The sequence below is a fragment of the Rhinopithecus roxellana genome, chromosome 16 (genome assembly GCF_007565055.1).
Source record: "Rhinopithecus roxellana isolate Shanxi Qingling chromosome 16, ASM756505v1, whole genome shotgun sequence".
Taxonomy (NCBI): domain Eukaryota; kingdom Metazoa; phylum Chordata; class Mammalia; order Primates; family Cercopithecidae; genus Rhinopithecus; species Rhinopithecus roxellana.
In genome coordinates this window covers 55154249-55179477 of record NC_044564.1, presented here as the reverse complement: position 1 = coordinate 55179477, position 25229 = coordinate 55154249, and the positions used below count along the sequence as shown (strand labels likewise).

At 39.7% G+C, this 25229-nt stretch overlaps 2 protein-coding genes across 4 annotated transcripts in view; one reads left to right on the top strand and one right to left on the bottom strand.

The window, feature by feature from the left end:
* The window catches only part of GLIS3 (GLIS family zinc finger 3), a 491079-nt gene that overhangs the window by 392242 nt on the left and 73608 nt on the right, over window positions 1–25229 (top strand). For all 3 annotated transcript variants that reach the window (XM_030919883.1, XM_030919882.1, XM_010389229.2), the window contains one exon: window positions 24986–25130. In XM_030919883.1, the coding sequence (XP_030775743.1) occupies window positions 24986–25130 (145 nt within the window). The remainder of the gene's footprint in view (window positions 1–24985; window positions 25131–25229) is intronic.
* Window positions 22553–25175, bottom strand: LOC104682519. The gene is made up of 2 exons (XM_010389219.1): window positions 24862–25175; window positions 22553–22969 (listed from the first exon to the last, which is right to left on the bottom strand). Exons 1-2 carry the CDS (start codon window positions 25007–25009, stop codon window positions 22827–22829), a joined length of 291 nt encoding a protein of 96 aa, XP_010387521.1. The 5' UTR covers window positions 25010–25175; the 3' UTR covers window positions 22553–22826.

The window sequence follows — 25229 nt, the reverse complement described above, 5'->3', positions numbered from 1 at the left end:
ATGGCTGTGTTTCAGGACGCTCATGAACTCCCAGAAATTATATGCAAAATATATTTTTCTGGGGAGAGGCTCCATAGATTTTACTGACCTCAAGTGATCCACCTGCCTTGGCCTCCCAAAGTGATGGGATTACAGACTTGAGCCACTGCACCTGGCCCACAGCTATTCTTTTAACTATAATAGAAAGGCACGGCTTTTAGGATGGTTGCTTGCCACACTGCCACTACATGAGGTCTAGGCTATAGCCCATCAGCACTATATGCATCCTTAAATGTCACCTCATCCATCCTGCAGCCTAGTATGGGAGTCACATTTAGGAAATCCCAAAAGATATTCATAAAGCTTCTTCATGTCATCTTAAACTTTCTGACTTTTGTGACAGTCTTTTTGGGTATTCCTGTTATTTAGCAACTCTAATATGTTCAAACATCCTTGTGCTATAGAGAAAAAAAACAACACGCTTCTGAAACACCTGCACATGGGCTTTACTTCTGTCTTCCAAATGTGCTGCTGCTTTTCCATGGTGACTTTGCTGATGTCTGAAATTCTCCTTTAATATCTCTAGTTTCCCGCAATTTTTTCTTATTACCCAGGTTCCAGATTTTTTGGCATATGGATTACATTCGTCTCTATGCTCTATATTTCATTCGTGGTGTAGAGTACAGTGTCAGCAAGGGTCACATAAGGCTTGCAGTGTCATTTATTGGCTATTGAGATAGGCATTGAGGTAAAAAGGTCGACAAAGGAACCAGTGCTAAAGGGCCTTGTATGCCCTGCTAAGGTGTTAAACATATACAGTGGTCAGATCTGTGATTTAGAAAGATAATTATAGTGGTAATGTGGGAAATGAATTAGGTATTTACAGTGAAAGGAGACAAGGCAATTAGTTTGGTTGGCATATTTCCATTAATCAACAGTCTTTAGATACAGTGGCTCATCCAGCTATTACTATACCCAGCCATGGTGTCATCAGTTCTAGGTTTCTCAGTCTTTTTCCAAATGCTATCATGAGGGACTGCTAATTATCTTGGAATTCTAGGAGTGGCTTTCTGCTAATGGTATCTAAAAAGAAAATGAGGATTCTTTCATTGCTCCCAATAACCCCAATCTAACTCCAACTGACTTCCTTCCTTCTTTACTGCTTGGCAACCTATTATTCTTCCTAGAATCTTTCCAACCATAAAGTTGAAGCTTTCTGGTCATTAGATACATTTTTAGGCTGTATCTTTTTTACCTTATTGAAATTTGGGATATGCATCTCTTTCTCCATCTTTTTGGCTTTATCGCTCTGTATTTTTTCAAAGCATACTTTTATAATCACATTTACAAGTGTTTTTGGTAGCAGTTTGTGAAGACTTAGAACCTTGAATTCCCTGACTAACTAGATGAGCTCTCTTGTTAACTTCTTTCCTATCCTTCCCCACCTTACCCCCAGCAATTATTTTTGCACATTTCCCCTTCACCACTCCCTCCTGTGGAAAAAATACACATAAGCCAGGTAGTAGTAGCGTTGTGATATCATGCTCAGAGTCCGTTCTTCTTTTTAAAATTACATAAGTGATGCCTATTTGTGTAAAAAAAAAATGAGGACGTATGCAAACTTTCATTGAAACCAAGACACCATTGATTGTAAGACTTGTCTTGATTTCAGAGATGTTAAAATATATTTTCCAATCAATGAATCACAGTGGCTTTACTTTGGTGCCTATCTTTCTATATATTTTCTCCCATCATATGCAATCATATTATAGGTCCCTCTGTTTTGATTCTTCTAAGCGGTATATAGAGAATATATTGCCTTGACAGTAACTATATTTTTAATAGCTGCGTTTTAAAGATACACTGCATGTCACTTAACCAATTTTCTATTTTCAGACAATTAGATTATTTTAAAGATTGTACTATCATGAACAATTCTATAGCACATATGCTAGTATATAGATCTTAGTACACATCCTAAAGTGCTTCGAATAAATCCCTTACAACATATTGCCAAAATGACTTCCCCAAAATTTGTAACAGTTTATTTGAATTTCTGTTAGGACTATATAAAACCAACTTTTTTCTTACACTTTACCAATGTGACGTGAAAGAGAGAGAGAGAGAGAGAGTGTGTATGTGTGTGTGTGTGTGTGTACACAGTATGATGGATGAATAGTAGATGAACTATTGATATACATTCTTAGATTGCTGGTAGATTTGATTTCTTCAAAATTTATTAACCATTTATATTTCAGTGTTATATTATCTGTTGTCTTTTCTCATTTTATGGATAATTTTTATATTGATTTGAAGCAACTACATATAACAGATGTTAACTAGTTAATTGTCATAAATATTGCAAATATTTTTGTAGTTTGCCATTTGTGAAACTTGATTTGCTGTGTAAAGGATTTTTTAATCATAGAAAATTTGCTATAGATATATTTTTATATATTTTTAGATTTTTCTCCCCCATCTAAAGGTTTCTGTTTTGATGTCACTTTTACAAAGGCCAGCTCATTATTCCACTATTTCTTTAAACTCCAGCTTTCTCCCATTTTAGTGAAACTGCTCTTCTGATGGGGGTAGTTCTTGTTTTTTGTAAAGAACAAGTAAGGCTTTGGAACTGTGCCTGACTGAGTATGAATCTTAGCTCTGACTCTAGGAGAAATTACTTACCTTCTCTGAGCTTCAGGTTCCCATGCTAAAACAACCTACCTCCACAGGGTGATTGTGTGATTCAAATAAGACCATGCATGTGGATGGATTTAGTGAAAAACCCAAACTGCAGAATATAGAAGTGCTCCGCACATAGCTTCTTTCTTTTCTCCTGGACACAACTTAGTTAAATGAGAAGGGCACTTTCTTGTGGGTAATCTGAATACAATTTTAACTGTCGTCATTTTGAGATACACATTGCAGGCAGCTGTTAAACTGTACACCTTATCTTGAAGGAATAATGCATGACACCACTGTGCATAATCAAAACTTTAGTTCCAATTTGCTTTCAGATTCAGTGACAACCATACTGCAAAGTCCTGTAGGGTTGTGATGCAGGATCATTAAGTTTGGTGGTAAAAAAGATAAATTACTGTAATGGGAAGTTTTCCTCATTTCAAATCTCTAAGGACATCACGGAACTTTGAAAAAGGAGACTCAAAAGGAAAAATATAGGTAGAGAGCTGGCAGGGCAAGAAGACAAGAAGCTCTGTTTCACAATAGTGCTTTGGGCTAGCCTAGCACACAATCACCAGCTAGGCTATAGGAATTTAGATAATGTTTACCCATCATAGCCTTTGAATAGAAACTGTATTTTGAGATAATAGTGCAAAGGACATCCTTGACATTTCATTTCCTCATGTGTACATAAGCAAATACAGAAATCGGATTTCATTTCTGTGTACTCAAAATAGCAACCAAGGATCCAAAGATGATCCCACACCTCTTCTTTAAAAAAAAATCCTGTTCTTTTATATTCAAACATATGTCAAGAGTAAGTTCCTGAATTTCTGAGTCACAAAGACTCAGACACATAGGGAGCCCTAAATCATAGCATAAATGAACTGAGGAACCTGATGCTTTGTAATATTTTACCCATCTCCCATCTCTACCCTCATGATGATTTCCCTTCCCCATAGAATGTTAGGCATGAAATTGATTAGAGATTTTTAATGTAGCAAAAACACCCACAAACTCAGTACCACTTTTATCTCTTCAACCATCACCGAAAGCAAGAAAGGGTGATTTGATATTTAAAACAGTCGGTAATAACATAATGGATGCCATTAGCTATTTTTATTCTCTTTACTTATGAAATAATAGTTTAAAAGAAATGGGAAGGCCAACAATAATAATCACCAAATACCAGTTTGCTGGGTATTTTCATGTGTGTTTACTTTTTCAGTCTTCAAAACAATTCTACCAGGCTAGTATTACAGTTATTCTTGTGGCTTTCTGTTAGAGATGATAGAGCCTCCATGCTTTGAAGTATCTTTTCCGAAATTCTTCAAGCCCCTTTCTTGGTAACTGGGCCAACAGTACCATCCAGTTGGGGTATCCTGATCCCATTTCATTTCATTTTAGAGATGAAAGACCTCAGGTTCAGAGAAGTTAAATGACTTACAAAGCACATTCAGTAAGCAGTAGAACTATACTCAGGCTGCATTTTTCTAACTCAACATCCAGTGCTCTTTTGGCTTTACCATTCTGACTGTGGCTCTCTGATTTCCCAACATTGAAAATTTTATAACTTACCAACTAGTTCTTGGCATGAATTCTATTGTGGCCTCTGTTAGAGATGGTGGTAGATTTTCCCCATGCTTTGGAGTACCTAATTCAAAATTGTGTAAGCTCTCCTCTTGGTGGCTAGGTCAGCAGTACCATCCAGGTGGGGCAACCTGATCCTATACTGAGACCCACGTGGTCACTGGTCCCCATTCCATCCTTCAGGGCACTTTCCCACCCTCTTCCCTATATGTAGGGTCAGCTAAGTACCCCAAGGAACTCTAGAACTCACACCTATGGAATCCTCCTGGGGTCTTGTAAGCAGACCCTAATTCCAAGATGTTGGTTGGTGAACATTAGTCATTGTGGCATTTCTTTAGCTGAACTGGTTGAAAATTGGACCTCTACAGTGGTTCTGGCATACTGATTGGGGGTGACTCAAATTGATGATATAGATAAGAACCCCACAGTTTTTGTTTTTTGTTTTCAATGCCATGTGTTTCCTAGGGGTGGCCCTTTAGAGAGCAAGAATTGCAAAGAGTCTGAGATTTTACCCTAGGTTACACGCTAGCAAGTTAGCCTGCCACAGTTTCATGGATACTGGCAGAAGACATGAGACTCCTGGGTCAAAGTCTCAAAGGACAGTGTATCATTTATAGTAATAGTGGTAGCTAGAGTATCATCATTTTCTTATGCCAGTTTTTTAAGTCCTAGTTCCCATAAGGTACCATGAAGAGGGCCAGGCACTAGGTTGTATTATAAGAGGGAAATTCTGAGCTTAGGGAATTTGAATCTTTTATAATGGACATAAACATGCTTGCCTTTTGATCAGGAGGGAGGCACTGTCATGGTTTTTCAAAGCATCTTTGCAAAGATAGTTCAGAAAGATTGCCAGTGTCCCTCCCTGCTCACAAGACACATCACATCATGGAGAATTACCTCTCAACGTGAAGTTCCTGTTGGTCCTTCTTAATTGCAAATGTGCAAGGACAGCCAAACACTAATCCCAGCCTGCCCTCAAATGACCCTAAATATTCAGGATAGTCCTAAAATAAAAGTAGTTTCCAAAAGAGAAGACTGAAACCAGGAAGGAGGGAACATGGATATTTGAAAGACATGACTCTCTATCTTGCCAGTCTACATTTAGCCCTAAACATTTTCATCCACATTTGTTTGAGATTCTACAGTCCTGCCTGTGAATGCCATCAGTTATCTCATGATTTGATAGATGTTCTTCATTGCCCCCACCTGAAATTATTCTTACCACTAGCGTTCTACAAAGCATAAAATTGCCGCCATTACAATCATTCTTTTTCAGTTATAGGATTATCTCCAGAAGATCCCTATTAGTTATTTTTTCATTGTCTAGCAAAGGCAGTGCAACAGTCCCTTCGCTGCCATTAATACCTCAATGTGGGTTCAATTACCAATTTTCAAGGAGCGACTATGTCTATTTTCTATGGCTACTATACAGGAATGGTGGTTTCAATAGGGATATGGGGTTGAAAGAAGTCAGAAATAGAGTATACTTGGACCTGGATGAGGTCATTTCAGTGGGGCCCCAGGGAATAAAGGAATAACTTGAAACCAGTAGATGACAAGGCAGTGAAAAACTCGGAAGTAGAAAGCATTGAAAAAAAAAAAAAAAAAGGATGGAGTAGTGATTTAGAAGTCACTTCGCAATTTATATCCTGCTATTGGGCTTTAAGAATAGAAGTTAAAAAGGAGTTTTATTATGTTCCATCTCCTCAGTTTTCCTTGGCTTTTTAAAGGAATGTAGGCAGTATATTCTAAAATGAATTTCAATGGAGTGCTTTTAGAGGAACAATTCAAATGGAGTTGTGTTTGCTCACTTGTCAATGTCACCCTTTCTTCTGGGTGCCTAACTCAGCCTCAGCTGAGTGCACTGTTCATGCAAACATCTTCAGCTCTGACAGCACATGCTGTTCATGGTATTGCCCCTTTGGCCACACTCCTATGACAGGCTGGTACCAGGAACACTAGCAACTTGGATACAAAGCAATGATATTTACATTGTTATGGTTAAGTTAACTTTGTGGTAGTGAAAACCTCAGTTTTTCATTTCCTGGCTACTATTTCCCATTTGGAATTGCAACACTGCATTTACATGCATTTTTGCCTTTTAAATGTTCTGTGGTATTGCAACATTTGAGAAATTCCCAGGGACCCTTAATATTCCTACAAACCCTGGTTTGTAAGCTAAGGACCAGCTCACTATCTCAGAGTTATCTCTTTGTGCCCTTGCTGAATAATTCTGATTTTGCATTGTACATCTTTAGAGTCCCCGTGCTGTCTTTTAGTTCAAGTTTCCCTCTTGAATATACTAATAAAAGGACAAAGAAAAAGGATTTTAAAAAGATTTTAGCTGCTTTTTTCAACAGCAATTGAACTTAAAGCTACTTTTCCTATTGTTTTCCATGAAGTCTCATTTAAAATATTTTATTAATGCAAAGAGATGTGCATTCAGGGCTAAGGACCAGTGAACAGTAGCCATGGCAACCAGGAAGCCATTCGGGAGGAGAAAAAAAAATGCAGTAAAGAGTAAGTGTTTTAATCCTTAACTTTAATCCTTTTACTTCCTGTTCTCAAAATGAAATATAAATCAGGCACCATGCAGCGCTGCAATTTTTCTCTGAAAGGGATGTTGGCAAAAGAGGATTAGCAATGGACAGACGTGTTTAAGGAATTTAATCACACAATTTGTTGTAAAACTTTGGAGACCACGAGTGACCAGTTCCTTTGAGTGGCGTCAATGAGAACCAACAAAACATACTTTGAACCTGATTAGAGAGTTGGCGCAGGGGGACACCCCTGTTTGCTGTTATTGTTACATCATTTCAGGCTGTGGTAATGACATGAGAAATCAAGGAATTTGCTTAGTCCCCTAGTGGGGAGGTAGAAGACTTGGGGTGTCTCCTTGGTAGAATAGAGATATTCTTTTGATCTTCGTGATGCCAGGGAAAAATTAACTCGCCTGTATTTCACATACTACCTTTCCTTGATGTTTGATTACTATAGGAGTTTCACAAAGGCTTGTGCTTTCTATTGTCAACAGACTCTTGGGTTTCTGCTAAAAAGCACAGACTTTAGTTTCTATGGACAGTGAAACAGCATTCTCAGAAGGATTGATTATTTCTTAACGTTTCTACTCTTTGTTTCTAAGATTTTCTTCTACATGGACTAGAAGACTTGTTCTACTTGTTAATTTCTGATTTTTAAAAAATCTGATTTTCTTTCTTTTAAGTCAGATAAAAAAATATGGCCCCCACACTGATTTGTCTTCCCTAGTTCTTTGGAGGATGGTTGGGGAAGAAAGAGAGATATGCCTTTTTATGGCATTTTTCCTTCCTTCAGCATATATATGTGAGAGTATTTCTTTGATAAATTTATTTCTAGTGAACTAAAAGTTACCAGCATACATGGCTCTTTGCAGAGATCTGAGGTACCTACAACTTGTACTAGCTTCCTGCCATGTCAGAATGTGAAATTACTTCCAGTAATAGCATCTTTCCAGGGGGCTGCTGATAATTATGACAGACAGGTAACATCATGAAGGCTGGAGCATTTGCAAATGGAGTTAGACATAGCAGACCGCTGAACTTGGAGTTTCTTGTAGACCTCGAGAACAAAAGTTTACAAGCTAAAACCTGCAGATAACAGGGCATCTGGAAAAGAAAAATACTATCCTGTCCTCTAGCTTAGAGGACAACGTGCAAGGTTAATAATACCTGTTCCTGATTCCTCGTCTTGACCCGGTCTTGTTTCTCCCCATTCTGTGAGAACCAGCAAGACTGATGCGATCCTGGACGGTGCTTCTGAGATCTGTATACCGTGAGCAGCCACTGGCAGTCCTCTTCACCCTTACCACACTTTTCTTAGATTTTTGACTTTCTAGTCTGAATGTCTGGTATGGAATTTTGTTTTTTTTGAGAGGGGATTGGGATAATTGGAGGGGGTGGATGATAAGAAGACAGACAGAATGGTGTCAGTACCTAAAGGAGGAATGGTAGATGATGACCATGAAGATGACTTTGGCAGAGTCTACACAAGCTACAGGAAAGCTGTAGGATAGTCTAGTCCCTGTCTTGGGCTTCACCCTGAGGCACTTCTCCAAGCCAGGCCTCCTTTCTGATGACCAAGGAGAGGAGCTTTATTTCACCAAAGCATCAAAAGGTCATGTGATTCATGCATTGCTCTAAGACACACAGTCCTCAGACAAGAAGAGGGAAATTACTGACCGTAATTCCGTGCATTGACGAAAATAACACCACAGGCAAGCTCTTACTTTGGTGGCATTACATCAGGGGAAAAAGGCTTTGGGGCAGTGTTAAAGACTGGATGTGGAGCAGGGCCAGTGTGATCAGGTTTACCAGCTGGTCACTTACTCAATCCCTGGTCAGAAGATGAAGGTTCTCATCTTGGCTGTGTAGTCTGTCAAACAGGGGGCTGGAATATATAATTTGGGACCCAATCAGCTTGAAATATCTGTTTTCTACTTATCATATTTACACTAGACATTGAATCTTTAGAAGAAAGGTGGAAAATTGGATTTGTTCCCAGCCCTTCCAGATGAATGAGAGATATGAAGTATAATGTAGTGAATTAGCATTTCCTATTGGAAGGATTGCTCATTTGCATATTCCAAGAGGCAACATATAAATGTGAATAGTGTTGTCTATTGAAATTTAGCATGAATGTGGGCTGAATATTATAAAGAAATAAACTTTGGCTGAATGCAGAGGCTCATTCCTATAATCCCAGCACTTTGGGAAGCTGAGGCCAGAGGATCACTTGAGCCCAGGAGTTCGAGACCAGCCTTAGCAACATAGTGAGACCTTGTCTCTCCATTTAAAAAAAAAAAACACACTTAGCCAGATTTGGTGGTGTACAGCTGTAGTCCCAGCTACACTCAGTCCCACACTCAGGAGGCTGAGGCAGGAGGATAGCTTGGACCCAGGAATTCAAGGATACAGTGAGTTATGATCACACCATTGCACTCCAGCCTGGGTGACAAAGCAAACACACTATCTCTAAAAAAAGAGAAAGAAGGAGAGAAGGAAGGAAGGAAGGAGAGAGAGAGAGAGAGGGAGGGAGGGAGCGAGAGAGACGAAAGAAAGAAGGAAGGAAGGAAGGAAGGAAGGAAGGAAGGAAGGAAGGAAGGAAGGAAGGAAGGAAGGAAGGAAGGAAGGAAGGGAAAGAAACTGCCCAAGTGTCTTTTTAAAAAAACTTCTGTTCAATTTCACCTGGCTGTTTACCATTTAATTAGGCATATTTAAACTGCCCCATTCTTTTCTTCCCCTGATGTTGCATGTGATGATTTCATTTGTCTTTGGGGCCTACCCCAAAGGTTAAGCATGGATTAATAAATACTCAGCAGCCATTGACTTATTGGTCATTCATTCATTTACTTGTTCACACATTCCCTAAACATTTATAGAGTACCTTTCATGTAAAAAGAAGGACTATTTTAGGTGGCATGATCAAACACTCAAGGGTTATTTATAAAGCCTTTTTTTGTCTTTTATGATGTGCACACATATTGATATAATTTCTAAATAGCTATTATAAAATGTAGAAAACCACGAGTGCCAACAGCAAGAAGAAGAGAAATTGCTCTTAGAATATGAAAAAGAATAAAATTATTTTGGAATGGAAAGGCCTGGGAAAACTTCAAGGGACAAGTGATATTGAATTGGATCCTGGAGAATTTGCAGAATTTATTGTAGATATGTAGAGTCCAGAGAAAAGGGGACTCCAGATGAGGGAGGTTTGTGGCCAGAAGTACAGCATGAGACTTGAATGGGAATAAACAAAGATTACAGGAATGTCCTGACTCTGCGTGACCTCAATCATGGGACATGAAGCCACATGAAGCTAGGTGAGAGCCAGTGTGTTAAAGCCCATGAATTTGGGCTATAGGTAATATTTAGAGGAGAGTCACTAAAGGGCTTTGAATGAGGAGAAAAGCTAAACTGACTGTTGAGTATAGAATGGATGGGAGAGCAAAAAGCAGGTGCTCTCCATTGAAACGACAGCCTTCAACTTTTAGAAGTAGGTATTTTTAAAATTGTCCAAACAATCAAGCACATGAAAATCAGCCTTAAATCTTCTTCACTCTATCTGTTTTAATGAAATGAAAGGCAAAAGAAAATGAGATCCGCTGACTTTTACAGTGAGTCCCTCCCCACACTTCCTAAGCTGTAACATAGGCAGGGGCTGTAGTCAGAAATCAATTCAAGGGAAGACAATACGGAGCTGGTAAGATGGACGGGGGAAGTAATTACTAGATAGCTGGCTGCTTTAATTAAACCTTGAGAATACTTGAATAGAAAGAAAAATGCTACACTTGAATGGATGGGATGGAATGTGTGTGGTCACATTAGTGCAATGAACCAGTGTCAGAGGAATTTATGAAGCTGTGATAAAAGTAAACCCTTCATTTTGCTTTGAGTCTTCACAACCCGATAACCAGGCCCCAAAGGGTAAAGGGGGATGTTTTTCATGGCAAAGTGAAATTCCATATTAACACTTCTCTGTTTTTATAAAAAAAGAATGCATTCTTCAGTTTAGTCTTCTGCTTTTAAGATATACTTCTGAATGAAGCTTGAATTCACCTTTGACTGTGTCATTTGTGTATCATTTTCCAGTTAGAAAAAAATGTAAGATTCTCAGTGTCAGTTTTAGAAAAATATTGACTTAGGAAGAAAATTATGTTTTTACAAATGTGACAATACAAAAATTACAAGTTGCATGCCTTTCTGATTTCAACATCCTTTTGAACCTCAGCTCCTCAACTCTGTCCAGCATAGCTAGATAGTGGGACAGATTTTGGTAAAAGGACGTCTAAACGAAGTGTTAACAATCTCAGAGTGCTCTAAAAATGTTTTGTTGTTGGTTCTGGTTTCTAATATGTTTTAGTCTCTTCCAAGAGGGTGAACACTGGCTACATTCTCCTGAGATAGAATAATTCCAGGGCGCTATGCATCCTTGAAAACTGTGCTCGTCTCTTGATTAGGACACTGGTCCAGGACGCTAGCTCTTAGGCTAATAAGCAAGACCCCAGTGTGTTACTAACAAAGGTCTCACTCTTAACATACACAATAGCCTCTTCTTGTGTAAAAAAGAAAATCAATTATATGCAACAAGAGCCATTGTCCTTAGGTCACCTCATGTAATTATGTTATAAACCTACAGAGTTAATGTTATCACTCCATTGTACAGAGGAAGGTTCTGAAGTCTTGAGAGATTAACTTGCCAAAGGCCACATAGCAGTAGGGGCAGAGCTGAGTTATGAACCTGTATCTATTTGACCCCAAAGTCTCCATCCTTTTCCCCTTGCCATGTTGCCACACTGTGGAACACAAAAGGAAGAAGCTGATAAAGAAAGAGAAAATATGTCCCCAAAAATGGGTGGGAGAAAAAGGAAAACAGGAATGCATGTTATGGAGTGATAACAGTGCTTCTGCACTGAATGTTAATAAAAATAATAATAGAAATGGCAGTACGTGTTTCACATTGATTATATACCATGTATTGGTGAAATGCTTTCTTATCTCATGTTATCCCTAACAACAGCCTTATAAATTAGGTGCCATTATTATCCACATCTTACAAAGAAAACTAAGGTAAAGAAATGTTAAACAACTTTCTCATAGTTGTCTAACATTTCATTAGTAAGGATAAAAAATTCAACTCCATGTAGTCTGGGTCTTATATTTTATGATCCATATTGTGGAGAGGCTATTGTAAGTGGTTACTAATGTTGTAGTGTAATTCATAGGGTAGAGACAATTTTTGTAGATAACTCACTTTGGGGCGGCCTTTTAACATCGTTCTTAATGCCAGAGAATGTTTTAATCAAGTTTTCACAAGGCACTGAAAAAGGGTACACGGTAGCCAGCTGAGTGCTTGAGTTGAATGATACGTAGCCAAGAAGAGGTTCTGTACCACTCAACAGCAATGCAGCTTTAGAAAGGTAGCCTCCCAGCCGGGTGCAGTGGCTCACACCTGTATTCCCAGCACTTTGGGAGGCAGAGACGGGCGGATCACAAGGTCAGGAGTTTGAGACCAGCCTGACCAACATGGTAAAACCCCATCTCTACTAAAATTACAAAAATTAGCTGGGCATGGTGGCGCATGCCTGTAATCCCAGCTACTCAGGAGGTTGAGGCAGGAGAATCACTTGAACCCGGGAGGCGAAGGTTGTAGTGAGCCGAGATCTGGCCACTGCATTCTAGCCTGGGCGACAGAGTGAGAATCTGTCAAAAAAAAAAAAAAAAAAAAAGGTAGCCTCCCAGGATACAGTGCCATCAGAAACAAAGAGCATAACATACGGAAAAAGATCTAAGGATTTTACTTGATGATGACCTTTATTCATGCCACACTGTAAACTATGTGAGAGCAGGGAACTTCAGTTGTCTTATGTACCACTTTATCTCCTGGGCCTAGCATAGTTTGGGGTGCATGGTACAGAACCAAGAAATATGTGCTGAATGAATGAAGAAAGGAAGGAAGGAACATGCATTTTAAAAAGCTATTGACTATTTAAGTTGTATGAATAGAGACAGAAAGCCTAGAATAAGGGGTATGTTTGTTCTGTTGTATTTATCCTGTCCTGGTCAGACAACTGGTTAACTGTATTAATATTTGGATGTCATTTACACGTAGGCCATTGAGCTTCAGTATTGAGAGTAATTAAGGTGCTGAATGGAATAACGTGTTATATGAGAGAGCAGGGACTGATGTTTTAGTAAGTGACTTCTGTGTCCAAGCATAGTGTTAGATGCGTTCTCTATCTTATCTGATTTAGTTTTCAAAGCAGCCAAGATCACTAAATGGTATTTTATCCTTATTTTACAGAAGGGAAAACGCTACTCAGGAAAGTGAATATACTTGCCCAGTATCACACAGTAGTTGAACTAAAAGCCTCAAGCTCTTTTTACCTAAGTGTCCTCTTATCTGTGTAAAAAATTTGGCCTGCCTATAATCTCAGCACCTTGGGAAGCCAAAGTGGGAAGATGTATTGAGCCCCGGAATTCAACACTAGCCTGGGCAACATGGTGAGACCCTGTCTCTAAAAAAATTATTGAAAATTAGTCGGATGTGGTGGCCCATGCCTGTGATCTCAGCTACTTAGGAGGCTGAAGCAAGAGGATTGCTTGAACTCAGGAAGTTGAGGCTACAGTGAGTCATATTCATGCCATAGCACTCCTTCCTGGGTGACAGAACAAGACCATCTCAAAATAAATAAATAAATAACAAAACAAATTTTTTTCAGCCTGGAGAAAAACCTGCTAAGGAGGGAGGGTCAACAAAGAAGCTAAACCATGCCCCTTCCATGGCTGAAATTCTATGATACTACAGCATTTTGAAGCTTCTCAAATACTAAAAAACAGTAAAAGACTGTGAGCAGTTATTCTGTGTGGTCTGGGGGAGGAGGGGAGGAATAAACCCCAGGGGGATGGATCTATAGTTGACAGATTATAGTTCAACTTCAGGCAAAACTTTTTATATGATGAACTCTGTTTAGCAATGGAGGGTGCTTAATGTAAGGAAGGAAGTTCCCTGTCATCAAGAGGCTTTAGACAAAGGCTGGACTGCTACCATCGTATGTAGTAGTGCTGTGCACTTCATTACTATAAGTTTAAATTAAAATTAATTAAAAGTAAATAAAAATAAAAGTTCCTCAGTTGCATTAGCCACATTTCAAATGCTCATTAATCACATGTGGCTAGTGGCTACCAATTAGTGCAGTCAAGAACCTTTCCACCATCACAGAAATTTTAGCTAGATAGTGTTGCTACAGAGTTGTCAGGAAAGGCTTTTGGACCTTAGTTCCTTTTTGCTCTGAAATTCTATGTTTCTTTGAACAATTTCCATAAATCATCATTTTTTACTAAATAATCATTAGTTTTGTTGTGTCCATACTGACACTGATTTTTCATGATCTTATTGAGATATACCCCAGCATATGTACCCATTCACATATTTTGGAATGCTCATTAATCACCTATGGATAAAATTTGGGGCCTTTGGAGTCACTGCTAACCAAATAGGTATCCCCTATACAGATGTTCAGAACACCCAACTGGACACTTATGTTCCCAAAGATATTTCTTCCAATGCCATTTCTCTAAGTCTTTACTCTCATTTCTCTTTGCAAATTGGTCCTCTTTGCAAATTGGTCATTCCTAAAGGAAATGAATTCGATAGCAGATTGTTAGAGATTAATTACCTATCATATGCCAAAGCCACTTCCTACATGTCAGTGCTATGGAATCCCCTAAAGATGGAATTCTTAGATTCAACTGAAAATTAATTGTAATTAATATAATAGGTTAATTCATTGTAATTATTTTTAAGCCTTTTGGCAATGAGTTAATTCCCCAAGATCCACATTGCTTGAAGTGTCACAGAGAACACTTGATGAGAATGTTCTAGTAATAAACCTTAACCCTCTGGGAAAAAAAAAATCCTACTCTCTTTCCTTCTGGCTTCATTTCTTCAGAAACATATTTTGGTGGCATTTGATTTCTGGAGAACAAAGGGATCCCTACAAGGTGATGCATAAACATACATGACCCAGATGGACTGTGCTCATTGGAGAAAGGGAAAACAAAAGGCCTTTGATTGTGCCTCGTTTTCTTTGGAAGTATGTCTTGCTTCAGACTAACAGAATGCCTTTGCTCCTAGAATAAAATGTAATGGAACTGAAAATTGAAGAATCTGGGCCTTTTTCCCTTTCCTAATTATTTCCACTTGACTCACTTAATCTTGAACGATTATTCAATCATATCTGAAATGAGAAAATGACGGGAGTAAAATTTCCATCTCTTGTTACAAGAGCTTATAAACATTAACAGAATAATCCTGTACAAAAAAGAAAAAAAATACAAATCACAATTGATGGTGTTTTGTTTTCATATATTAGAAAAAAATCCCTGCATTGTTAGGGAAGCAGCTCAAATTTCAGCATGCAGGAACCTTGTCAAACCTTGATAGGTGATTTCGCTATTAAGGTTGAAAAACTTTCATTTTAAACAAATACTTCATAATGGGAGATTGTATAAAAATGAAGGAGCCAATCTGTTTACTTGCACCTGAATAGGTTGGGCAATTAAGCCCTAAAATAGTTCCTTGAAGATCAGAATCACTAACACTCAGAGGCTCACAAATTGTTTTCCGAGACTCAGACTTGTCACAAGTCTATGTCCATGAGCCTTCCTGCAGGTGTATGAATAAAAGGATTCAAGCAATTCTAATAGTTTCTGAGGGTCAGATTAGGACTCAATATACAAAAAGGTCTTTCTGACAATTGGAACTGTCTAAAGTTGAGGCTAACAACCGAGATGAGGACGTTGCCCCTTACTATACAGTATCAAGCAGCAAAGACTGACAAGCCACTTACAGGTTGCTATCAGGGAAGTTGGGCATAAGGTGGAGGTTTGGACACGGTGACATCTGAAGCCCCTTTCACTCCTTATTGTTCTGGCAAATTAAGGTCTTATTTTTAATTTGGTCTCCCCAATAAGGCTTTTGGTATTATCCAGGATGGTTCACCCCACTTTCATTAAACATCTAGTTTCCATACTCCTGGTGTACAAAGCTGGCAAAGCAGGCACAGAAGAGAAATGAATCAATGTGGTCAGAGCATCCTTTTAAGTGCTGCTGATTGCTTCTCGACATTCTTGAACCAAATCAAAGTAAGTTTAGAATGTTTGCCAAGTTGGCTGCCCCACAAGCCCACTGTGAGCCCAGGATTCAGGTGCATGTGATTTATGAAGGAAGCACTTGCAAGAGAACTCAGGAGAGGATGGGGAAAAAGGAAAAAGCAAGGCACGGGTGCCAGTTCAGGTGGTCTCAGCCTAGCCCAGTCCCACAAGGAGCTGTGGAACATAACATCTTGGCATTTGTCTCACTTTGAGGCAAAGGAGCACTGTTTAGTAATTGGGGTGTGTGTGTGTGTGTGTGTGTGTTTGGGGGTAGAGGATGCTAGCCATTGACTCTGAAGTACACAGAATATGGGGCAGGGACACACCAAAGCTGAGGCGTGGCAGCACATTGCCAATCGAAGGGATCAGAGGAGTGCTGGGCAGGGCATCAGTAATTTCTGCCACATCTATATCACCTGTAATCTTTGAAAATTCTCTATTAGGAAGGTAAATTATGAGAAGACCATGTTGTCTATTTTAGACATATTCACTCACCAAGAGATTGTAGCTTCCTTTCCATAAAGAACTGTGGCTCCTTCTTACAAATCCAATTGGCAGTTAGTGATTAAATGATTTACCATGATGCTGGTTCCATACTGCTGGCTGCTGTGGAGTTTTAAAAGCTTAAGAGGCAGTCAGCCTGGTCCTTGTGGACTGACCAACACAGTTGTACAGATTAAATTTATAACAAGAAACAAAGCCCCAGTGCACATGTCCAATCACAGGAGTGTTGAAAGTGGATTCTGCAGTTCTTCTTGTACCCTGAGAGGCCCAGTGTGGACTGGTCTGGTCAGGGGAGGCTTCACTCAGGAAGTGAGTCATAAACAGGATCTTGGAGGAGTTACATTAGGAGGAGGGAGTCTGTTCCGGGCAGGACGAATGAGCAGCATACTACGTGGGATGTTTGCAGACAGTGAGGATAGGCTCTTGTCAGGACCCGGGGAAATATGCATTCGTGGGACATGGTGCAGTCACAGTATGGAGGTGCTTAATGTCTTAGCCTTTTTAGACTTGTGTGCTAAGCAATACATGAGGATATTTGTACCTTGGGTATAGCATGATAAACTCAATTTTAGGAGAGTCCATTTGATATCACAGGATGAACTGGTGAGAGCAGAGCCTGAGGCAGAAATGCAGCAAGGAGTTGGTGTTCGTGGTCCGGCCCCATCATGCTCTGTGAACCCACCCTCTGTGTGCAGGTGCCTGCAGGTTTTCTCCACCTGGAAGTCCAGGAGTCATCTCAGTGTTAACATTCAAAACCAAATTGCTGATTTACCTCCAACCTGCTCCTTTTCTATTCTCCTTTGCTGTTCCTTGGGCCAAAACGTAAGGCCATGTTTGGCTCCTGTGTTTCTCTCATATTACACAGTGAATTCAGCTTGACCTTCAAAAGAGAAACTGACCACATCTCACCCCCTCTGTTTCCCTTAAGCCATTGGCATCTCTCATCCAGATTGTTGTAATAGCCCCTAACCAGACACACCTGTCCTCCTCCTGTTTTCTGCACAGCAATCAGAGTGAATCTTTTACAAGATAAACCACTTGCTTTCCTGCTCACACACTTCCAGTGGTTCACCATTGCGAGGAAAGCAAATCCTGAATCTTCATGTGCTTGAAGGCCTCACATGGCCTGACCTCTGGCAGTTTCTCCAGCCCCACATCCCGTACCCTTCCTCTTGCTCCCTTGCTCACTCTTCTCCGATGACTATTTTCAGAACCCATCAGTTTGTTTCCTTGGTAGATTTCATGCCTTTCTGCATATCTTGCTCCATCGCTTCATTCAGGTTTCAGCCCAAAATGTCCAGTCTACAGAGGCCTTCCCTGACATCCACATCTAAAATAGCATGTGGGGAGCATGTAGATAGAGGTGTGCATCATTCCTACAGAGTCTGACTGAACTCTCTGGAAAGAGTGAGGACCAAAAAGATGACAGTGGAAGAATGGGAAGAGGAAGAGAAACCAGAGAAGGAAGTCAGAATCAGGAGAAAGAGTAAAGGGAGTTATCCTCTCTTAGCAAGGAAGGCCTCACACGGCCTGACCTCTGGCAAGGTATCCTCTCTTAGTTCAGTGACTCCCTGGGTCAAGATCATCTCATTCAGGATCAGAAAGTTACCATGACAGTGCCCCCATTCTGAGAACCACTGGTGATCATCAAGGGAATGGAGACGGGGCCCTGGGACCACTGTGTGTGTGCTTAGGATGCAGATGGTGAGGAATGATGAGCACCATGCTTTATTTTTGTCAACTGCAGACATTCATGTTACTAGGCCAGGATGGAACCAGGTGACAAACCTGCAGGGGAGGGGACAGTGAAAACCAAGCAGAAGTGGTCCATTCCGTTTTATTGCTTCATTCTCTACTCCAACAAAGACCACTTTCCTTAAAGGGCATGGTGTCAGAATATACACAGTGGTGACAAGAGAACTTGGCTACCCAGGTTCTTTTCCTCCTAGAACAAGCTCTGAATGACAGGCTTCGGGCTAGAATATAAATGAGTCAGGCCAGGCACGGTGGCTCACGTCTTTAATCCCAGCACTTTGGGAGGCCAAGGCGGGTGGATCACAAGGTCAGGAGATCAAGACCATCCTAGCTAACATGGTGAAACCCTGTCTCTACTAAAAGTACAAAAAAAAAAAAAAAAAAAAATTAGCTGGGTGTGGTGGCGGACATCTGTAGTCCCAGCTACTCAGGAGGCTAAGGCAGGAGAATGACGTGAACCTGGGAGGTGGCGCTTGCAGTGAGCCAGGATCGTGCCACTGCACTCCAGCCTGGGAGACAGAGCAAGACTCCGTCTCAAAAAAAAAAAGGAGTCATAAGATGAAGAGAAGTGTGTTAGCCTGTGCAGTGTAGTGTGGTGTGGACACAAGGAGAAAGTTGGGGGTGGGCTATTTTATGAACCAGTGTAATGTAATGTCTGAGAGCATGATTTGGGATTCTAACACACCAAAATCCAAGCCTGGCATTTAGTAGCTGTGTAATTTATTTTAGATTTCTCATCTCTACAATGGAAGTCACAATAGTATGTACCCTATAGAGTTGTGAGGTACACAGTATCCAACACACTGTAGAGATTGGTGTATATTTATTTAATTGAAATGCAGTCTTTAAAAGTGTTTCCTGTTGACTATGCACATCCAGCCCTTTTCTGTGGGATTCAGCTGCATGATGCTCTCTCCTTCCTGACCTGAAACAAACCATCATATGGTAGTGGTTTTAAAGTGCATTGTAATAGTATCTGTATCAGTCGGGGTTCTCCAGAAAAAGAGACTCACCAAGATAAATATCTATATATTATGTGTGTGGGAGTGGGGAGAGAATAATTTCAAGAAATTGGCTTCTGAGATTATGGGGGCTGACATGTCAGAAATTTGTAGGGCAGGCCAAAAACTCTTGGGCAGGAACTGATGCTGCATTCCAGAGGCAGAATTTATTCTTTTTTTTAAGTGAAACTTTAGTTTCTTTTGCTATTTAGGCCTTTCACTGATTGGATGAGGCCTGCCCAGATTGTAGGGGATAATCTTCTGTTTTTAAAGTCAACTGACTGTAGATGTTAAGCCTATCAACGAAATTCCTTCACAGTATAGCAGTCACACACCTAGATGAGTGATTGAATAACTGGATACTAAAGTCTAGCACGTTAACACCTAAAACCAACCATCACAGTAGTCACACCTCACAGCTCACATGGGCTCTCAAAGAAGGGGAGACGAAGTGCCTATGAGACTGTGGGCATTTATGGTGGAGCCCTAGTTTCCTATTGCACCAAGACCAAGAGCCTTACTGGGGCCTGCAGGGTGACCTCAGACCTCATTTCTTACTTCTGTCTCAGTGTTACACCCCAACCCAGCCATGCTGACCTCCTTGAAATTCCCTCCTCCTGGAACTCTCTTCCTCTTCATCCTTAGCTAATTTCTCCAACTCCTCAAGTCTTTCCTCAAATATCTCTTCTCAAAAAGGTCAAAATTCTCCCCATCACTCCCAATCTCATCTACCTTTATCTTCTTTTTGCTGTTTCCATAGCACTTGCCACCTTCTCTACAATTTACTTAATTTACTGTTTATTATCTGACTTCTCTAGAATGTAAACTTCTCTGAATGAGTCTTTGTTTTGATTGCTATTTTATTTCCGGCCCCTAGAACAGTGCCTGGCATATGGTTGAGGCCCAAGAAATATTTTTTCGACAAATGAATGAGAAGGATAAATCAGGGCAGAGCCACTTTGGAACCAATGGAGTGTGGTTAGGGCAGCTGAGCTGAATGATTCCAGGAACGCCGTTCACATAGATTACGATGTGAACAAAGGTCCTTGGTGTCATGCAACACAGCAGTCCTTTGAAATAGGTGAATTGACAATCAGTGGTTTCAAATTCCACTTTTTTCTGCAAAGAGCAGTCAAGACTTTGTAAAGGGCAAGTCCTCTGCTCTCTGCTAAGAGCAGGTAATAAACTAGATTGCAATTTTTTAACCTTTTTTATCCCTGTGAAAGAGAATACAATCCAAGTTGTTTTTAAGAAATGAGCCTCATTTAACCATTTATTATTATGAGGTCTGAAGGAAGTCAGATGTGTTATATAGGAAATTTAATAGTTTTTTTGTGTGTATGGCCCTAGGCTTAATGGTTACTTCTCACAGGAGATAACACTAAACTTCTAAGGTCCAGATGTCCCAAAGAGGCATCTTAGAAAATTGCCAAGATATTTTATGATGACAACAAGCTCCAAAACATGACACATTCATCCCTGCATAAGTTGGAACTTACCTTCCCAGTATCTCCAAGTCCAATGACTTGCAGACATTCCTAGGATTTGTAGGTATCTTCTCCTCCTGTGACTTTTCCTAGTATCTGCTAAGCATAGAGGCCCAAGGTCATTACTGCAGAAAGATCTTTATTAGTCACAGCTAATCAAGGAAGATGAGATAACAAGGTTTCTGTTCGTACATTAAAAAATGCTAGGTTTTTATAATTCGCTGTTTCCACAGTTCCTTTCCTCTTTCAATAACCAGAAAAATCTTAGTTTCTCCTCCTAAAATTTCTTAGAGACTAGTGGCTCCAAAATTGTAATCCCCAGACCAATAGAAGCATCATCACCTGGGAACTTAGAAATGCATCACAGACCTACTGAATCAGCAGCTCTGGGTTGGGACACTGCAGGTGATTCTGATACATCCCCAAGACTGGGAACCACAGGTGAAGACCCTCCCTCCTGTCCTTGAAAAATTTCCTTCTATCTTCTTTAACTATTCCTAACAGCTAAGAAGATGTTGGTGGCAACAGAGCAAGACTCTGTCTCAAAAAAAAAAAAAACAAAAAAAAAAAAAACAAAAAAAAAAAAAACAAAAAAAAAACAGATGTTGGTAAAATATACATTATGCAGTCTTTTTTTTTAAATAAATAGTTGGGCTTCTTATTCCAAATATAAAACTATATTACATTGAAAGACACCCCACCCAAGAGATTCTGTTGTGTGCCTCCTGCCTTACCCTTTAGATCATTCCTGTACTAGAGAATGCTTAAAAACCTTACGGGATCTGAAAGCCCCTTTCCTGGTCTGAAGATCTGGGAGGGATACTACACTTCCATGTCATGATTGCATTTCTATGCATATGGCTCTCCTTTGGAAATTTTACTTAAGCTTCCTAAGCTTGTTCAATTTAAGAAGCCCTTTCTAGAACCATGCCTAATCCCAGAGAAAACCAAATTAACTCTCACCACAAAGTTGTATGGACTCACACTGTTGGAAAACATGAATATTTAGTGAAGCCAAGAAAGAATTGCCTGCCTTTGATGCCAGGAGTAACCCTAGCCGTGAAATTCCTTGCAAAGACCTCATTGGTACTGATAACTGTAAAACCCTAGAGTAGTTGGTAATAGAAAGCAGAGAAGCATCCATGTCTGCCCTTAGTAAAACATGTGGACCCCAGATCATATTTTAATGATGGAAGATAAATTAAAAGTGATCACCAGAACTCCTTCCAAACCTTGAAATATTTTTTCCAGTTTTTCTTAGACACTATGTGTTAGGTTAGTACCAAAATAACAAACATACCTTCCAAAGGTCCTGAAAGAGTTAGGCACTAATACAGACAGTCCCGGTCAGAGATTGCAATGTGCCACAGCTGAGGAAATTACAACAAAGTTATGTCTCAGTCACTACCTGTGTTAAATGTCCCTTCCTTACGTTTAGGGTCACTGTGCCACTTTCATGTTCTTGGGCTAAGATCTGGGCATGTGTTTCTCTCTTTATGAAGCTTTCTGAGACCCAGGAAATACTTCTTTCTAAATAGTAACTTACTGGTGTGTGTGTGTGTTTGTCTTCCTTTCTGATCAGAATTTGGTCATTGTCATTGCCAGCGGTGTGCTGGTAATGTTTAGCAACCAGCTCTTTAGATGAAAAAGCCTGTTTGTAGAATTGCCAATTTCCATGGTGTAAATACTTTCACTATGACCGATTTCAAGCTATCAGTCTGTCATCATTGCATGGAAGGTTTGGAAAAGATGCACAAAATTAACACCTCAGATTGGTGCAAGCCAGCTTTGGAAATCATTGGAATGTAGAAAATTTGGAAAGTGTTATGCGTGCGCCTAATTGAAGAGACTACCCAAACAGGCTAAGTGTGAGCAGTAAGGCTGTTTCTTCACTTGGGTCCGAGCGGGCTGAGTCTGTAAAGGGAGTCAGTGAGGGGTGGTGGGAGTGGAACTGGCTTTATAGGTTTGGGATAGGTAGTGGAAAGTTACAGTTAGGGGCAGTTTTTTCAGGCAGGGAAAGAATGTCACAAGGTGCATAGTCACAAGGTGGAGGGAGGTCGCAAGGCATAATATCACAAGGTCGATTGATTCTTTAGGGTAGGGCGGGAACATATCCGAATGGTGGAATGTTGCAGGGTCGGTTAATCAGTGAAGGCAGGAACTAGCTGTTTCTTCTTCTTTAGTGGTTCTCCTGTTGCTCCAGCCTTTGTGACTCCAGGAGGCCTGTACATGTGGGCCACAGGGGTCACAATGGCTCCACCGTGGTGTAGGCCATTCAGAGGACCTTACAGAAAGCAGAAGAAACAATCTTAAAAAAGGGAAGGAAATAAGTTTGTAATAGTGCTACTGAAAGCAAAACTCAGTTTTAATGTTCAATTACATTACTTTCTGATACTTTATGTATTTTTATGTAATTATCATTTTGTGTATATATATATAAAACTTTGAGTTTTGCTTTTATGTTCATAAATATCATTTTAATGGTTACATAATATTCCATCAAATTGAGGTAAAATCATTGATTAGCCCTACTTGTAGACATTTAAGACATTTTAAGTTACATTTTCTGATTAGGTATTGCTATACATAATGCTATTTATTATTATATATATGTGTGTATTTTGGGGGGGTAAAAATCTTCTTTAAAATTTCTGGCTATTTCCTTAAGACAAGTTCTAGAATCAAATTATTTCAATTCTGGACCTTGAAAAAAATATTCCCACATACCATCTAGACTGTAGCAATATTCACTCCTATGAACAGTGGGAACAATGCCTCTCTCATTGTACCTTCACTACTACTGTTTTTTTTTTTTTTTTTGATGTTTTTGATAATTCAGCAAGTAAAAAGACATTTTAATATTGCACTTCTTTGCAAGTGTGCCAAACATTTTTCACATTTATTGTCATTTCTGTTTCTCCTTTTTTTCTTTTTTAATAGTTTCGGTTCATGTCAAAGCTTTATCCAACGTCTCCTTCCCATTTCCACCTCCCCACCTTTCATCCCTGGTTTCATCTTCTATTTCTCTTCCCCAGGCCCCAGGCCCCATGCTCACCCTACTTGACTCTTACTTCTCCCTACAACATCCAGACACACCGCAGGGTAGACAGGTTCTTCCCCCATAGGTCTGCACAGCTTATTCCTCACTTCTTTCAAAGCTTTTTATGAATGCCATCTCCAAGAGGCTTTCCTTGATCCCCTATCTAAAGTCGCCATCCCTTACTCCTACGCACTGTCTCACTTCTCTGCATCACTTTTCTCCATAGCATTTATCACCATCTGAGGTTGTATATATTTTATTTGTTCATCATCTGCTTCCCCATCTAGAGTCTAACTTTGACAAAAGCAGTCAGCATTCCTAGGGTCTAGAGAAGTATGTAACAAACACTCAATAAATATTTGTTGACTGCATAAGCATACTCTAGCTCTGTATCTAAAGGTTTAGTCTTGTCTTTATAAAATCGATTTATACACGCACTCTGTAAATACCAAAGATGATTACTATTTGCAATGTTTGTAACAAATATATTTCTAGATTGCTTTTAAGGTATTATGTTTTTGTACAAGCAGGACGTTAATATTTTTATGTCACTAAATCTTACATTGTTTTTTTCCATTTCAATTACACTTAAAAAATTCTTATTCATTAAAAGATCAACTTTTCACCTACAGTTTATTTTAGCATTTTTTATTGTTTGACTTTTTTTACATGTAACTCTTTAATGTATAAGATTTAAATGTTCTGTTTTTATGTAACTTACTGTTGGAGTTTTGTTGCTGTTAATCACACTGTTTTATCTTTGAATCATGTTCCATAATATTTTTAAATTTAACCTGAGTATTTTCCCTTCATGGAAAATCTATAGGAGTTAAATCTCAATGGGCATTTCTTAATCATCTCTGGGATGTTTTCATGACAGTGTTTCTATTTTAAAAGCACTTTCCAAGATGGATTAAGTCTACTTGAGTTTGTTGTTGTTATCGCTATAAGTTCTGATAAGATATAGAACAAATAAAAGGAAGTATAATAGGAAGTTGAGTTCCCATAAGTGGAAATATCAAGGACTGAAGTCAAATCCGCCTCTAGCCACATTTTTCCGGAAGCTCTTGCCAGGTGTTATTAGGATTGGAGAACTGACCCTTTTATTGACACTCTGTTAAGACTCTGTGCCTTACCCGTAGTTGCTACTTGATAAATTTTTGTGGGTTGAGTTGCACTGATAGAGCATGATGCCTTCCCAGGAAAATATTCCAAGGACCAGCTTTCCTTATCAATGTCTCTTCTGTTTTCTCCTCTTAGTTGCGGTCCAGCACAGAGCTCCATCCAGACCTGCTCACGGAATGCCTCAGCGTGCAGCCCCTGCAGCCGGCCACTTCCCCTAGAGATGCTGCTGCTGAAGGGACCATGGGACACTCCCCAGGACCTGGGCCTGACCTCTATTCAGGTAAAGACAGCAAAGGCAGAGCCAACCACAGCTACCCTTCTTTAGGCCTTTTATTCTGGTTGAAAGGAATGCTCCCGTGAGAAAAAATTTTCCTAAGAT

Coding starts and splice junctions, on each gene's coding strand:
- LOC104682519 (XM_010389219.1), bottom strand. CDS start 25,009: ATGGAGCTCTGTGCTGGACCGCAACTAAGAGGAGAAAACAGAAGAGAC. Junction 22,970..24,861: donor TTATCAAGTAGCAACTACGG/GTAAGGCACAGA, acceptor GCTTTCTGTAAG/GTCCTCTGAATGGCCTACAC.